The sequence below is a fragment of the Manacus candei genome, unplaced genomic scaffold (assembly GCF_025592945.1).
Source record: "Manacus candei isolate 608988 ecotype Guabito, Panama unplaced genomic scaffold, ASM2559294v1 h1tg000005l, whole genome shotgun sequence".
NCBI classification, from domain to species: Eukaryota; Metazoa; Chordata; class Aves; order Passeriformes; family Pipridae; genus Manacus; species Manacus candei.
In genome coordinates this window covers 877,607-892,819 of record NW_026138053.1, presented here as the reverse complement: position 1 = coordinate 892,819, position 15,213 = coordinate 877,607, and the positions used below count along the sequence as shown (strand labels likewise).

At 56.1% G+C, this 15,213-nt stretch overlaps 1 protein-coding gene across 2 annotated transcripts in view; it reads right to left on the bottom strand.

The window, feature by feature from the left end:
• IPO13 (importin 13) overlaps window positions 1-15,213 on the bottom strand; it is a 31,499-nt gene that overhangs the window by 2,805 nt on the left and 13,481 nt on the right. For both annotated transcript variants that reach the window (XM_051797112.1, XM_051797122.1), the window contains exons 3-15: window positions 12,818-12,958; window positions 12,508-12,649; window positions 11,349-11,515; window positions 10,873-10,993; window positions 10,417-10,564; window positions 10,070-10,251; window positions 9,343-9,369; window positions 8,459-8,593; window positions 8,083-8,226; window positions 7,602-7,682; window positions 6,891-7,028; window positions 6,698-6,794; window positions 4,808-4,860 (exon numbers count right to left, since the gene is read on the bottom strand). In XM_051797112.1, coding sequence (XP_051653072.1) covers window positions 4,808-4,860; window positions 6,698-6,794; window positions 6,891-7,028; window positions 7,602-7,682; window positions 8,083-8,226; window positions 8,459-8,593; window positions 9,343-9,369; window positions 10,070-10,251; window positions 10,417-10,564; window positions 10,873-10,993; window positions 11,349-11,515; window positions 12,508-12,649; window positions 12,818-12,958 — 1,576 coding nt within the window. The remainder of the gene's footprint in view (window positions 1-4,807; window positions 4,861-6,697; window positions 6,795-6,890; window positions 7,029-7,601; window positions 7,683-8,082; window positions 8,227-8,458; window positions 8,594-9,342; window positions 9,370-10,069; window positions 10,252-10,416; window positions 10,565-10,872; window positions 10,994-11,348; window positions 11,516-12,507; window positions 12,650-12,817; window positions 12,959-15,213) is intronic.

The following is a 15,213-nucleotide window of genomic DNA, read 5'->3' as shown; positions in this document are numbered from 1 at the left end:
GAAGGCGAGATACTGGCTGGGCAATGGTTTAGAAACACATCCACTCATTAAGGTTGCTGCTGTCCAGCTGCCCTCATACAGGACAAACACTTGCTTGTGCAAGAGATGGTGTAGTTTTAGCCATGGAGACTACCCCTGCTGGGGCCCTGCTGTGGACTCCAGAGCAGGGACCACAAACCTCTCCCTCAGTATCATGCTGCTCCAGGGCAGCTGGCTCCCGTGATACCACCCAGCTGCAGGTTCCTCTACCCTGCCCGTCCATGGGGCTGGTTTTAACCCAAGTCCTGCATGCTGTGAGTGTTCCATTTGGCACAAGAGTCTTCCCAAGTGCTCAGGTTGCCACCTACCTGCAGCGTGCTTCTCCCAGCCAAAGCAGACCTACCACAGGCACAACCCCCCAGGCTCTCCTGCAGACTCTCTGCAGCACCTGCTCCTCACTCCGTCAGTGCCATGGGGAAAAGCATGCCAGTATTGGGAGGGCTCCGTCCCATAGGACACTTTGCACGGAGTGCAAGCCCAGGGCAGACCTGGGCACATATACACATGTCTGTTGTAAAGAGAGATGCTTTTCACCCCCACAAGATGGGGCCTGTGGAGCTCCTCCCATAAGAAAGCAGAACCGGGTAGGTCCTCTTTCCTAGCACCAGGAAGCCTCCTCCAACTCTGGGACTTGCTACTGCCAGCCCATCTACCCCCTCTCCTGCCAGAGCAGCTCTGCTCACATCTTCTGGGATGGGGAGAAGTCTTTAAATCTTTTCAAAGTCCCCCCCACATCCTCTGCATGAGCAGCCACTTAAGAGATAGGCATTGGCTCTCCAACAAGAACTCTGCTGCAGGCTGGCACAGAGAGAATTTTGGGTTCTTGTCCACAGCAGCTGGGAGATCCTCACACAGGTCTTCAGAGCAGGCTCTTCTGTGCCCATCTCTTCATAGGCAGACAGGCATGGAAGGGACACCAAACCCCGTGGACAGGGGATGGGGGGGCTCCACCACCAGTTCCTGCAGCTCTCCAGAACACAGATCAAGCCATTGTGTCCGGTACGACCAACCTCTTCCCACATCACACACCTGGCACTGCAGAGCCTCCTGCTTTGAGAAGGGTACGTAAGGTTGGCCAGGCAGGAGCAGTCAGCCTCAGCAAGGGCATGCTGAACCCATGTCCTCCACGGGGCTCTCTGAGGCTGGCTGGAGCAGCTTTGGTGGAGAGTTCAAGGACTGATGCATGAAGCTTGGACCAGCCCAGGAAGGGAGGGAGGTGGGGGATGATGCTGGCTGTGCCTGGCCAGGCATTGCCTGCCATCACAGAAGGTCAGTTGTGCATCTTCTGCCTGGTGAGGCCCCGCTCATCCAGCCTGCCCCAGGGATCTGTCAGGGGAAGTCACCAAACTGCTCCAAAGGTCTGTACAAGCAAGGAAGGCCTGCTAGGGCAGAGCTGATGCACCTGCAGCCCTAGTGGGAAGGCAGGCTGGAGAGCACCAAAACCTACCTGCAACCAGGACACACTTAAGTGTTACCTGCTGGCCAGGGAGAGGATGAGAGCTCCCAAACACCAGAACCTGCCTGGTTTTGCCAATGCAGATTGGGCACAAGCCCCAGCCACCATGGGCTGTGTGGTCCTGGGCACTGGTGCTCTGGCTGCACGGGTGGAACTGAGCCCCACAGCCCTCCAGGTGGGATGCTCCCCTCGGGCAGTGCAGCAGTGATGCTCTGCACTGATCCCAGCACACGGCAGAGGCGGGAAGGGAGCAGCTGAGGACAATCTCATCGCAAAGGATGCTGGCACTGTTCCACGCAGTCTTATGGCAGGCTGCTTATTTTATCCTTAGCTTCAAGTAGTGCGATAACTTTGTTTGTCTTTGGCATGTGTAAGACATTTGTTTTTAAGCCAGCATGCTCTTGTGATTAGACAGCCATGGTCAAGAGTGGGCTGACAATTAACACTGTGGCAAAAGGATAAGCTGCACCAACTGGGCAGTCCCACCAAGCCCAAAGATAAAGTCAGCAGGAGTCCTGTCACACACACAGGTGAGCTGGTGACAGAGGACTGATGTGCAGGTATCACGAGGTAAGAGCTTCTCCTGAGTTAAAAGAAGGTACTTTCTGGCAGAGAGGACAAAAAACCTGCCTGCCTGTCTGGAAGAACCAGACAAATTTGAAACAGGTTCTCCTTCTGCCAAGGAGATCAACCACATAAACAGATGGTCAGGGAAATGGTAAAGTCCCCACCTTGACACACTCTTGGTCCAAACTCACTGCTGCTCCGGAACATGCATTACTTTGCCAAAGGGTCTGCAGGCAGAGCAGGCTGGGATAAAAACACAGCCCTCACCATGTGAAAATCAGATCTGAAGAGATCTGCAGATCCTCAGATCTACAAATACTCAACAGCATCACTGCAGAGAATGGTCTTCTGGAAGAGGACAGGCTGGACCCACCTCTGCCATCAGACAGCTCTCAGAGTCCTGAGAGCAAGGAATCAATCGGGGATGGCAAGGCCAATTCTTGAGGGGTTTCAAAGCATCTCACCAGATCATGAGTCTGTGAGGAGGGGCGGGCCAGGGAAGAGGAGGAAACCTTCAGTCCTATGCATGAAGAGAGAGGACAGGGATGGGATCCTTTGGTCTCCGTGGGGTTGCTGGAATAAAAAGCCCAGGAAAACAACAGGTCTTGAGTGGGTGGTGTCGGGCTGGCAGCATGATGTCAGATGTCTCGCAGTGATCCAAGATGGAGAAGCCACGGAGGTAGGAGCCTCTGAGCTGCTCCTGCAGGAGTGCCTCTGAAGGATGCAGGCTGTCTGGAGATCCGCACACAGGAGACAGGGCCAGCTGCCAGCACACTGCCCAGCACTGCCTGCAGATCCTGCCCACGAGGACAGTGAGGAACAGCTTCCCAGCAGCCAGGATGGCTGGTGTTCGGCCTCACAGCACATCCCGTGGAAATGCAGCACGGTTGCCTTTTTCTCTCCAAGAAAGCACAAATATGCTGTGTCCAGACAAAGAGGAGGACCCCAAGTGAGACAGAAACTCAGCACTTTCTAAAGAAACAACAGTAGCCCTGGGAGGGTCTCTCGGAGTCACTTGATGCCCTACACCCCAGCAGGATCATCTTTACCTGCCCTCCAAGAGCAACAGGCTTGTTAAGTCCTTTCAAGAACTCCATGCAAAAGCAGCTCCCCAAGTGATCTTCCAGTGTTTCCCTGCCCTCTTAGAAACATTTCCTACTGCCAGACCTTGATCCTTTACCTGTTACTGTTTGTCCCTCTCAAGAACAGAAAAGGGGAATTTACCTACAACTGGGATATTACCTTTTACACATTCCAAGACTCATACTCTCATCAGCTCCTCAGGCTCCCATCAGCTTTTTCCTCCCCACCACATGTACAAGGTGGTCATCTTCCCAGATGATTTTCTCCGTGGTTTTTGGTCTGTACCTATATAAATGTTGTGCCCTAGGCCAGGCACAGTGCTTGAACAGAGGTCCTGCCAGCAATGAGGACACCACCATGAACCTCATGTGCAGACCCCATTTACCATCCTCCCATTGTGTTCAAAACCCTTGTTAAAAGGTCACTGCTTCCAAAACCAAAAGCAGGGCAAAAGCTGCGAATGCTTTCTGATAATCTTGATTATGTTACGTCTTTCAAGACGAAAAGCAGGGAAGAAAAGGCTGCAATATGGATTTGAGTTGCAATGGGTCTCAGCAGGATCTGGGCATCAAGGTGAGAACCATGTGAAGCAGATCCTGCCCGGGGTGTGAGATGCAGCCCCCTTGCCCACTCCATCTCTCAGGACCTGTGGGAGGGTCAGAGGGGTCTGACAGCTTAGCACCTGGACATGCCAGGTGCTCTCCCCGGGCTGCCAGCAAGGGTAGGAAGGCCACAGCTCTGGGAGCTGCCTCAGTGGGGGGGCCATTCCTGCACAGCACATGTGATTAGAGGTCTCTCTGTTACAGAAACACAGCAGAAAGCAACTCTGACAGGGGTAGGTGCTACCTCTGGGAAGGTGTCAGGGAACACATCTCTGATGGGGGCACTGAGTACATCAAGGACATGGGGGCTTCTCCCTCAAGGGCCATGGTGGGCTGAGGAGCACCCTGGGCTCCTGCTGCTCCCAACAGGTGTATATACACACACAGCATAGCACTGGCCCTGCCCGCCCACCGCCAGCCCTGACACAAGTGCCAGCCCCACCTGCCTGCCCACGGCCCCTGCCACGTCAGCACAAACCGTCCCCACGCACCACCGAGCCAGCAGCTCCCTGTGCAGGAGCTGCCACCACCCCGAGAGGCTGCCGGGGCAGGAGGACACGTGGCACCTGCCAGGTGCAGATGCCACCACAAGCACATTGCTCAGAACCAAACCCTGGCAGCTGCCTGCTCTAGCGGGCAGGGGCTTCCTCCCACTGGCCCTGGGGCAAGGCAGCAGCTCAGCCTGTCCCCGCTCCAGAGGACCCATCAGAGGGCAGGTAAATGGGTCAGAAAACATCCACCTAATGCTCTAATTTGTCTGTCACCCAAGGGTGACTGCAGCAGCAGCAGCCCCAAGCACCCCACACCGGCTCTGCACGGCGAGGGGGTGGCAGCTGGAGGCTGCCCTGCAGAGGAGGGCACTGCCCTGGGGATGGTGTGAACCCAGAACTAAAGGAGAATGTTTTGTTTTCAACTTCCACGGAAACAGATGGAGAAACTCGATATTCAACTAAAAGGAAAAAAAAAACGTTGTCAACAGAAAGCTAAAAATAGGTTTAAATTGAATTAAAAAGAGAAAGAGAGAGAACAGAAAGTGAATGAATAAGAAACTAAAACACACCTGTGCCAGGAGTTGCATAAATGAATCAACAATATCAGGATGATCCCTGGGCCCTAAAATATAATAAAGATGTAACTTAAGAGAAAAATCATACAAACAGCAACTCAACATCATATAGTTATGTGATACAGAAAGAATTTACAAGTGAAAACAGGAGTGTAAGGGAGGAGGGGTGTGTGGGGAAGGGGATGGGCAACATGAGCAGCTTGAAGCAAGTTAAAGAAACAAAACATACAAAAAATCATGAAACTTGGAGAACCCAAGAACAGAAAGAAACCGCAAAGGAAAGGGTCTAAAGCCCCAGGGTCTCCACCTAGCACCTGGGTGCTGCAGAGCCAAGGAGGAGATCTTCATGTCCTTGGGGAGGAAGAGGAGGAGCAGGGGCTAGCTGGGCACCATCTCCACAAGGAGAATTAGAGCTTTTGCACTGTGGGGATTGAGCGGGTGTCTTCAGAGCACTGTTTGGTCCTGGAAGGTAACTGCAAGTGAACGACAACACCTCAGCAAACGCTTGACGGACCTGGCTGGGCTCAGGCGTGCACATGCTTGTCACCAGCATCAGCTGCTCAGGAGTCCCTGGCACAGACACCCACCCCATTCCCAGATGGTCTCTGAGACCGCGAGTCCAGGTCCCTCCTGGAGGTCTCCTCCAGCATCCTCCTGGGAGAGCAGCTCAGTGCCCAGAGGTCTCTGTGCCAGCACCACTCACCCTACCTTGGCATCTGACTGTGCACACTCACGTCTTGGTCCTTGTGGGGTCAGGCATCCCCCCCTTCTCCTGCCCCCGTGGGCTCAGCAGAAGGGGCTCGCCCTGCTCAGAGCTGGCCCCCTGCCAGAGGGGACAGCCCTGGGCACACGCCAAGCTGAACAGCTGCTTGCCTGAGCAAAGCTGTCATCCGAGTGTTGGCACAGCTAGGGCTCTGTCCCCTTCCCTGCCTGCTGCTGCCCGGAGGCATCACCACCTCCCTGGCACCAAGGCAAAAGTGTTCCAGCACAGACACATCCACACACCGCTGGCACAAGCAGGGACCTGACATCCGGGTAAGCCTGGCTGGCTTGTTCCTGATCCCAGTGACACCTCAGCGCAGTGGGATTTGCTCAGACCATGGTGTGATGATGAGGCAGGGTCCTCATGCCTCCCCCCACCTCTTTATAGAGCTCTGAGCCTTGAAATGGGGGACAGCATCGCCCTACCTGGCACCGGGCTGTGAGCAAAGGAAAAGATCCCCTGGGGACCGCATGTGGTGGTGCTGAAGGACCAGAGCCAGCAGCTCCAACATACATTTGTCCCTGTCACAGGGCAAGTCACCAAGCTGCTGAGGGGAGACATGGTGCAAAGGAGCCTGTTCTAACCCCATTTGCTTTTTGTAGGGTGGGCAGTGAGCCAAAGGGGGGCTCCTGCCCTGCAGGAGGATGCCAGCATCCTCAGCATCACAGCGGTGACTCGGTGGCCAGCTGAGGTGACCAGAAAAGGTAATTTCCCAGATATTCACACACACATCCTCCTGCTCATACCAGGGCTTGATTCCAGGCCACTACAAGCAGTGCTGGCCTCCAGAGAAGCCCCAGGATCTCCCTGGGGGCAGAGCCTCAATGCTAAGCTGGACTGGAGCTCCGGCTCGACCCTTGCAGCATGTGACACCCAGCCCTGCTGCAGAAGCAGGGCTGTCATGGCAGTACAGAGGTTTCCCAGAGCACCCAGGGGTTTCCTGCTTCTGTTGCCCTTCAGGGAAGGCACCCACCTTCCAGGGGTTGGGATGAATCCAAGAAAGAGAGATGGCCCCATTAGCTTAGCTAGGAGTGAAAACAGCCATTCCTGACGCCTCCAGACTCCATGCATGCAAAAGCCTGACAACAGCCCCAGCGCAGAGAGGGGTTAATCCTACGTACCTTGCTGGAACAGGGTCAGTGTGACTGAGGTAACGAGCAAGAAGAGGGCCTTGATGGGAGGGAAGTGGGCAGGCTCATGGGCAAAGATGTGAACCAGCTGCAAGAGAGAGAGAAGGACTGAAGCTGCTGCTGGTCCTGCACATCCCCAGCCTCCCTGGGAGCGGCAGCCCCAGTCCCAAGCACAGCTCTGTACCTGCCGGGTGAGTTCAATGGCAGAGACCTGGGGTATGGTGCTGTACATCTGCCCCAGCATCTCACACAGCTGAGGCACCATGGGGGCAAAATCATCCAGGAGGGTCTTCACAGACTTCTCAAATATGGCACAGACAGACTGCAGGAGAAGAGGGACTGCATGAGCAATGGGCATCAGGAGACCTCTCCTGATGGTCAGGGCTTGATGAATTGGTTCCAGGGGAGGGAAGACCTGGCAATGGGGACCAGCCAGGCAGAGAGCTCAGACCTGCTCTGACACCAGTGCCCTGCCCTGCAGCACAGGATGCTGCCAGTGACCAGGAAACATCCTCCCATCACAGCAGGAAGGTTCACTGGGGGCCAGGGAGAAGCAGCTGGTGAGACACTGCACATGGGCATTACTGGACTGAGCAAACTGGACAAACACCAGATGGCACAGGTCCAGGTCAGAACAGAGCTATCCTCTTAGGGAACACAGGTTGGGCAGATCCCATCTCCCTGCTGGGTTTTGCAGAGGAATAGAGCTGGTGGAGGCACAAGACAGACAAGAATGGCCAGGCACTGCTGATGACAGCAAGCACCACTGGTCTAGACAACCCAGCAAGACATCTGTCTCACATGCCATCACCCAGAGCCTGTCCTTTGCTGTTTCCAGCTCAGGTCTGCAAGGACAGACAGAGCTGCAGGCAGTACACAGGTGAAGCCTGATTACCTCCACCACCTGGGCATCATTCAGCCACTTGCTGAGAACCTTCTGTATGAGCTGGAAGACTTGCTGAAGAACCACCACCACCTGTAAGGAACGAGAGACATTGAAGAGAATTGGTTCCTGCAGCACTGGGGGGGGGAAGATTCAAGATTAAGCATGGCCTAGACTCAAATCTTCGGGCACCACCTCCCCTCTCCAAAGCTGGGCAGTTTTTTTCTGAAGCAGCCTGGCATGCTCACAGTTGGCAGGCAGTACCCAGAACACCACCCAGCCAAGAGGTATCCAAGAGGCAAGTCCCCTCTGCCCACCTCAGGAGTGGTGGGATGAGTTGAAGGAGCTGTTTTAGCTGAAATGCACGAGCACTACCCTCTTGCTGGTATTCCCACACTGTATTCCCCATTAATCCCCTTTTCATGGCACCAGCAGTGAATAGCAAGGCTTTGGCCAGGCTGTCACAGAGAGCATCAGCTACCACTCTACTCACTGGGTTGGGTCCTTGCTGCACTGGCAGTTTCTTGACCTCTGTGCTTTCATGGTCATCATCGTGGTGGCTGATGTCTAGGGTGGTGAAGAGGTTGGAGAGCAGGCCCAGGATGTGGATGATGGCCAGCCTGTTGGAGGGATTGGGCTGCCAGGGAAAATAAAGCCAAAGTATGACATGGACTGCACTGCTCAATCACAGTCATGTCTTTGGGATGCTGAGGAACCAGGACTGCAGAGCCAAAGTGCCAGAGAGGGGTTCCCTGCACTGTGCTCTCTCTTGAGCCCATGTTTCAGAGTGGTGCTTCAGCACAGCAGCTCCAGGGCCACAGCCAACAGAGAAAGCTGCTTCTGGAGGGAGAGAGCACACAGGCACTCACCGTTTCATCAGCCAGCTTTTCCAGCTGCTGGATGTAAGGGGTGATCAGGGAGTGCAGGTTCTTCAGGATCTCCTCCACTTGCAGTGCAGAAAGCAGGAAACCAAGAGCCTGCATCAGCCACATGCACTGGCTTGTCTGTGACAGAGAGAAGGCACAACAGGGCAGGTCACTGCCCAGCCTGCAGCCCTACCACGCACTTGCTAACTCAGACAGCTGCCAGGGGCCCAGCCAGCAAAGCCAGGACTGGTGTGCTGCAGCTCCTGAGCTGCTCCATCTGGGTCACTCCAGGTGCATCTCACTGCAGGAGAGGGGAACAGCTCCCTACCAGCTCCTATTCCCAGGGAACAGGAGCTCTGCCATCAGCACACATGGCCTCTTCCCAGCACCCGCCAAGGAAAGACCAGTTGGTGTCCAGAGATCTCCATGCTGGTATCACTCACCCTACCTCGAGACACCATCCTTTGCACAGTCTGTCTCAGCTCCTGTGGGGTAGAGCATCCCACCCTGTCCCAGTCACAGGTAGAGCCTGGGCTCTGTCCCCACACTTATCTCCCTTCTTTTTCCTCTTGAAGACATGCCTGCCATCTTGGCATCCTCGGGTTTGGAGAGACTGCAAACTGCTAGAGTTAGGCCTCCTTGGGCACTTCCCTCTCTAGGGGACATACCCCCCCAGCACAATCCCAGCCCACGTGGCTGAAGCGTGGCAGCACAGCAAGAGGCAACCAGCAGCTTCCCTCAGTCCTGCACACCATGGAGGCAGCCCTGAGCTCTCCTCTGGGACAGCTCAACTTGCCATGGCACCCCTCATGTCTTCAGCTGAGCATGACTAAGGGGGCACGGGGGGAGAAAACAGGAGCAGCCAGAGGTGTGAGTCAGCCTCTTACCTTGTGAATTTGCTTCATCAACACCTCCTGCCAAAAGGAAAGAGAAAGAGGAGGGTGAGTGCTACAGAAAGCCCCTTCACTTCCAGGAAGCAGGACTGATGCAGGAGATAACAACACAACCAACACTAGTACCGGCACAGACAAGCATCATGGACTCCCCACAACACACCACAGGTAAGAAGTAAAATCCTTGTCCCCTGATAAGCTCTTCCCTGAACCAGCCCACTCAGCCACCCAGCAAGGGGAGCCCCTGGCTTGGATGGGCTCTACAGCAGGATGGCTCAAGGAGTCAACCTCAGCCAGGGTTTCCTTACTCCAGTGACAGTGTCCCCCAGGCTCTAAAAGCAGAGAGTCATGCCCTCCACCTCTCTGCTCCCATGCACACTCTGGCAACTCATCCAAGACCAGCCCTTCTCCTTGTGCCTCGGGACTCTGAGCCCCATCTGTTCTAAACCTTGAGAGCCAAGAAGGACTGCAGGACAAGCTGCCCCAGCACTGCAGGGACCAGCTCAGTCTCCAAGGAGAGGCCTGACCACCAGGATGCCCCCCAGGTGGCACTAGCTGCCTGGTGGGTGCACAGCTGGCAGGATGCTCCTCCCAACAAGGCAAAGCAAGATGCCTTGAACTGCTCCTTTGTGTCCCCCTGCCCTGATCCTTGCAAAGGAAAGGGTGTGCACGGAGCACATCCCAGGTCACCATCCCATATCCACCTGCATCCAGCTCCTACCTGCGACACGGCGACAATGTTGGCAGCATAAGGCGGCAGGTCGTACTTGCACTCCCGGCAGATCTTTTTCAGGGTAGAGACGCTGGAGATGGAGAGCTCAGGGTTGCCCAAGGCTTGGAGCACCAGCGGCAACACGTTGTTAATCATGACGGGGTGATCAGCCAGCCACTCAGACAGGGACCCTGTGAACACAGACGGGATCAGACTGCAGGACTGCACTGCAGGCTCTTGCTCCCTGCGTCCCAGGATGCTCAGCTTTGCTTTTCACCACTAGTGTTGCTGGGCAGGTGTGGTTTCAGAGGAGCCTTCCCTCCCCAGCCCAGCCTGCGCGCGAGCAAAGACCTCACCGATAGTGAACATGACGGTGTCGGCGAGCTGCACGTTGCTGATGCTGATCCGGGGAATGAGGCCAATCAGTCCTGGCACCACATCGGAGTAGTTTACGTCAATGGTCTCAGCAATGGACTGGAAGCCATAGAGCAAGGCCTCTGTGTGCTGCCAGGGCAGGAGAGACACTGTCAGAGTCATGCACTGACCCCTGATGTCCAACCCAGCCCCAGCTCCAAAAACCAGCTCAGATGCCCCACGGTGGCTGAGGAGGCTGATCCCTGGCAGCACTAAGGACAGGGAGGCAGAAGACCTATTCCTCTCCCCAGCAGACCTCAGAGAGCCTCCACATGTGCTGGTAAGGTGCTCATGCTCCTCACCTCTGTCATGCCCCTTTGCTCTCAATGCCCCATGGCGAGGGCAGGTCCCTGAGGGGCTGGTAGCTCTCAGCCTGGCACCCGGGTCCCCTCGCTCACCTGCCACGTGGACGGCTGCTCCGTGTTGGTCAGGAGACGTCCCAGTTTGTCATAGAGGCTGCTCAGGAGCTCAGCACCCAGCATTTCATACACATACATCAGCGTGTCAGAGATATCCACCCTGCAGAGAAAATGGGTCTCCAAATGCTGTCCCCAGCCCATGCAGAGAGAGCTCCATGTGTGGACACATTACTTTCCCTCCTGCTGCCCACACAAGCACACTGCCCCAACACAGAGTTGATCCCATGGATTCCTGGGCAGGGCAACTGCTGCTGTGCCAAAACACCAGCTCATTTCTACATCACCACCACCACCAAAAGAGCTCTTGACAGAGGGAATCTCCTCTGTGTGCCTCCTTGGCTCATCCCACAGCACTCAGCCTCCAGGGTGGCAGGATGCTGCCTGCATCCTCACCTGCTTGAAAAGCAAACCCAAACCTCGCAGTTGAAAAGCAAACCCAAACCTCGCAGTTGTACCTGTATATCCGAAATTGCTCCTTCTCATCCGAAGACCAGAAGCCGTACTCCTCATCAGAGGGGAACTGGGCTTTGTGCAGCAACACATCCACCAGCTGGAAGTAGACAGGCCTGTAGACCTGCTGGTACACTGCCTGCTTGTCTGGCTCGAAGGAGAGGATGTCATCCTGGAGGCCAGAGGAGGAATAAATACATCAGGTGTTGCAGTGAAAGGAAAACAGAGCTACCGTGCTTGCTGCATAAGGGACTCAGGGACAATTCCCAGGGCTGGTAAGCCCTGTCATGCCTTGGAGGCCACATTTCCAGCTCCTTGAGGTTCACCTGATGCTGAACCCTTCTGCAGTGGCAGCACTATCTGAAGGCAAGATGCCAGAAGCCCCAGCAGCTGGATGGACCCTCAGATAGCACGGTTATAAGGGGTGGCAGTGCCCTGCCACATCCTAGCCTCAGGAGCAGCCTGCACCAGGAGCACATGTGCCTCAGACTGCTGCGAGGCAGGCTGGGATGGATGCCTGAGTACAGTGCTCTCCTGCCTGCACCCATAACCTCAGACCTATCCAGAGAAGCCGCTAGAGGCAGTGGGAGCCTCAGCCTGGCCTCATGCAGCAGAGGAGCTGCCTGCACAGCAGCGACTTCACCCTCCTCCCTGCCCACACTCAGCCACACCACATTAGATCGCGGAGGAATGGAGCTGAGGGATGAACAGGAGCTAAAAATAGAGCACGACGAGGCAGGGCTGCTCTGCTGGCACAGGAACACTGGCCCTGGGAGAGGGACCCCACACTGGGCAGCCACTAGAGCCATGCTCTCCTCCCTGCCTGCTGCAGGCGCCCAGCAAGGAGCTAAGCAACCAGGTCTGCTGCTGGGGAAAAAAAAAAATAACATGAAGTTTTAATTAGTTGTGTTAATGAGGCCCTTAAAGGATGGCTCACACTTCTAAGTCTTCTAAGGAAGACTGGTGGCAGAAAAAGCAAGCCATGGGGCCAGCACTTCCTAGGTATGTGCCCTGCGGCAGCTGCAAGTGCAGGGCAAGGAGTGGGGACACGGGGAATCCCTGGGACCAAACGCAACCAGGCCAGACCCCGGTCCCCATGCACTGGTGCCTCCAGCCCTGCCTGGAGGGCAGGGCCCAGGCAGGCTGCCCACGATGGCCACTGACCTGCAGCGTGTACCAGAAGGTGAGTGTCAAGGAGCTGGTGGTTTCATTGACGGGGTAGTGTCCGGGGATGCCAGTGCAGAACATGATCATGTTGACCAGGGCCAGGAAGCTCTGCCAATGCTCCACCTGGTCCAGGAGGGCCCTGAGAAGCAGAGAGCACAGTCAGAATGGCACCTCCACTGTGAGCCCAGCTCCTCTGCCCTGACACATGACACTGGGTGCAGGACAGGACACAGACAAAGTAGCTCGTGGGGAATAGCAGGCTGCTCCAAGCTCACTCCCTCTCCTGGGGACCATCCCCAGCACTCACCGGGAGTGGTTCTCCCCCAAGGCCACAGCAATTCGGCAGATCCCATGTGACGTCTCCATGTCCCCGCTCTGGACTGCCTGGCGCAGCTGCTCCTGGAGCCCCAGCACGGGCGGGATGAGCTTGAGGAGGGTGTTCACATACCTGCAAGCATAGCCTGAATCAGTGCCAGGTATCACCTTGCTGGCATGGGCAAGCCCTCCCGATGCTCTCCCAGGGCTCCTGCCCAGCTTTCCCAACTTGAAGGCTGCTTTGTGCAGTGGGATGCACCCAGGAGAGCCTTTACTGCTTACATGAACTCTCCTTGCAGCCTGTGGCATCGGGTCAAAAGCTGAAGCCCTGAGCACTGCTGCAGCAGAGCCTCTGTAAGCGAAGAGAAGGGCTGAGCCAGTGGCCATCAGCTCTGTGCAAATCCCCAATGCACCATGGTGTGGGCCCCTGCCTGTGCTCACCCAAACCTGCTGGCAGGGCCGCCAGCACCCCCAGCTTGTCACTGCTACCACCTGTGATTGAGCTGTGCCTGCACAGCAGCCTCGATGGGGAGTGGGAGAACAGTGAGAGGGGCAGACCTGCAGGCTCTTCTCCCGGAAAACAGTGAGGGGGCAGCCCGGGCTCCTCAGATCTGCACAGAGGCAGCCCAAGCTGCCAGTGGGAAACCACGGACTCTCCAGCTCGGGCACATCCCGACCGTGCACTGTGTCTGGGATGAAGTGGGCAGCCACCGCTGGGGACTCCTACCCAAGCAGAACGCTGGGCCCCTGGCACAGCCCCTGGCCCACCCTCCCGGGCTGCCGCAGCCCAGCGCAGCACAGCCCTCCCACCTCCCACCCCGCACATCAGCCTCCCCTCCGCACCGCTGCCTGTAAGGGATGGTAACCAAGGCAACGAGAAGGAGGCAGCCAAGGTGAAAGGCAGCCCAGGGCCCCCGGAGAGAGGCCGTGCCGGAGGCTGATGAGCAGCCTGCCTTCTCCCTGCCATTTCCCTGCCCGCCCAGGCGTGTTATCTGCAGCCGCAGCGTGCGTGCTCTGCCTGCCCCCCACACGCAGGTGCGGGGCTAAGGATGCTCGGAGTGGGAGGCACACATGATGCCAGCTCTGCTGTGCCCACCGTGGGGAAGAGATGTGAGTGCTGACAGCAGGACAGCCACACGTCCACCCCGGAGCAGCTGGGCGGCTCTGGCTGTGGACGACTTAGGAGAGAACAAAGCCATTGGTGCCATCAGTGCAGGGACAGAGTTGTGCTGGTGGTGGCAGCTTTCTCTCTGGGTCAGCAAGAGAAGACAGAGGGAACACGGTGCCTCCAGTCCCAGTGGTCGTCCCAGCTTCCCCTCTGTGCTGCTGGGGGTCAGCCTCCCCTCGCCCCTCTCCCCCAGAGGAAATCAGACAGCAAAGGGGACAGGTATTTTTGTATAAACCATTTTTAAGCCTCTGATGCCCTGTGAGGGATGCATGTAGCAGTGTGGGAGCAACGTGATAATGGAGAATTTGGAAATTCACCAGCTTCTCTCCCTGGGAACTGATGCTGCGTGCAGGGTCAGCCCAAGGGAACCAGGGCAATGCCCAGACAAAAAGGCACAGGGAACTTGCACTGCTCCAGTGTAGGGTAAAGTCATCCTTCCTCCACAGCACTGGGCACACATTGCCCTAGGAATGTTTTTATGACTTCAGGAGTTTATGACAAGGATCTTGCTTCTGCTGGTTACCTTGAAATACAGTGCAGATGCCTGGACCTGAGTTGTTCCTCTGGGCTCCCTGCACAGCCAACAGAAATAACCACCTGGATTTGCTTCCATGCTGCAATCCCATTGCTGGAGACTTCTATACTGAAGACTTCTAGAAAATGTTGGGTGAACCACGTCTCCTGATCACCACCTTGCTCTGCTCACTGCTCTGCAGACGTAAGGGCAATTTGGATGCAAGGGTCCCCAGGCAGGAGGGAAGTGTTTCCTCTAGGTGAATTGTTTTAACCAGTCACTCAAGACCCATGGTTAAGTCAGATAGAGCAGGAGAGGGAGCCCCAGGTCACTCCACCAGGTCTGGGCTGCTACCCAGCCCAAGTGACCAGCTGATGCCACATCCCTGGCCAGGTGCAGAGCTTGCCCCAGGCAAGGAGGCAGACACTGCATTTGCTATCCCTGCTGCCAGCCACCACTTCCCACCCCCAGCACCTCTCAGTGTCAGGCAGAGGAAGACAAAACCATCCCAGCTCAGACAAGCCCCTGGATGCCCAGCTGAGCAGCTTGTTTCCAGTAGCCAAAAACTGGGAATGCCTGTGAAAGAGTATATGAACATGACAGTCATGTGGTGACTCTTGCCCATGTATTTCCCTCCAGTCATTTGTCTTAGCCTTCCTGAGCAAGATTTGCTATCCTGGTATTTAGCAGCTGAGCAAATTTTGCT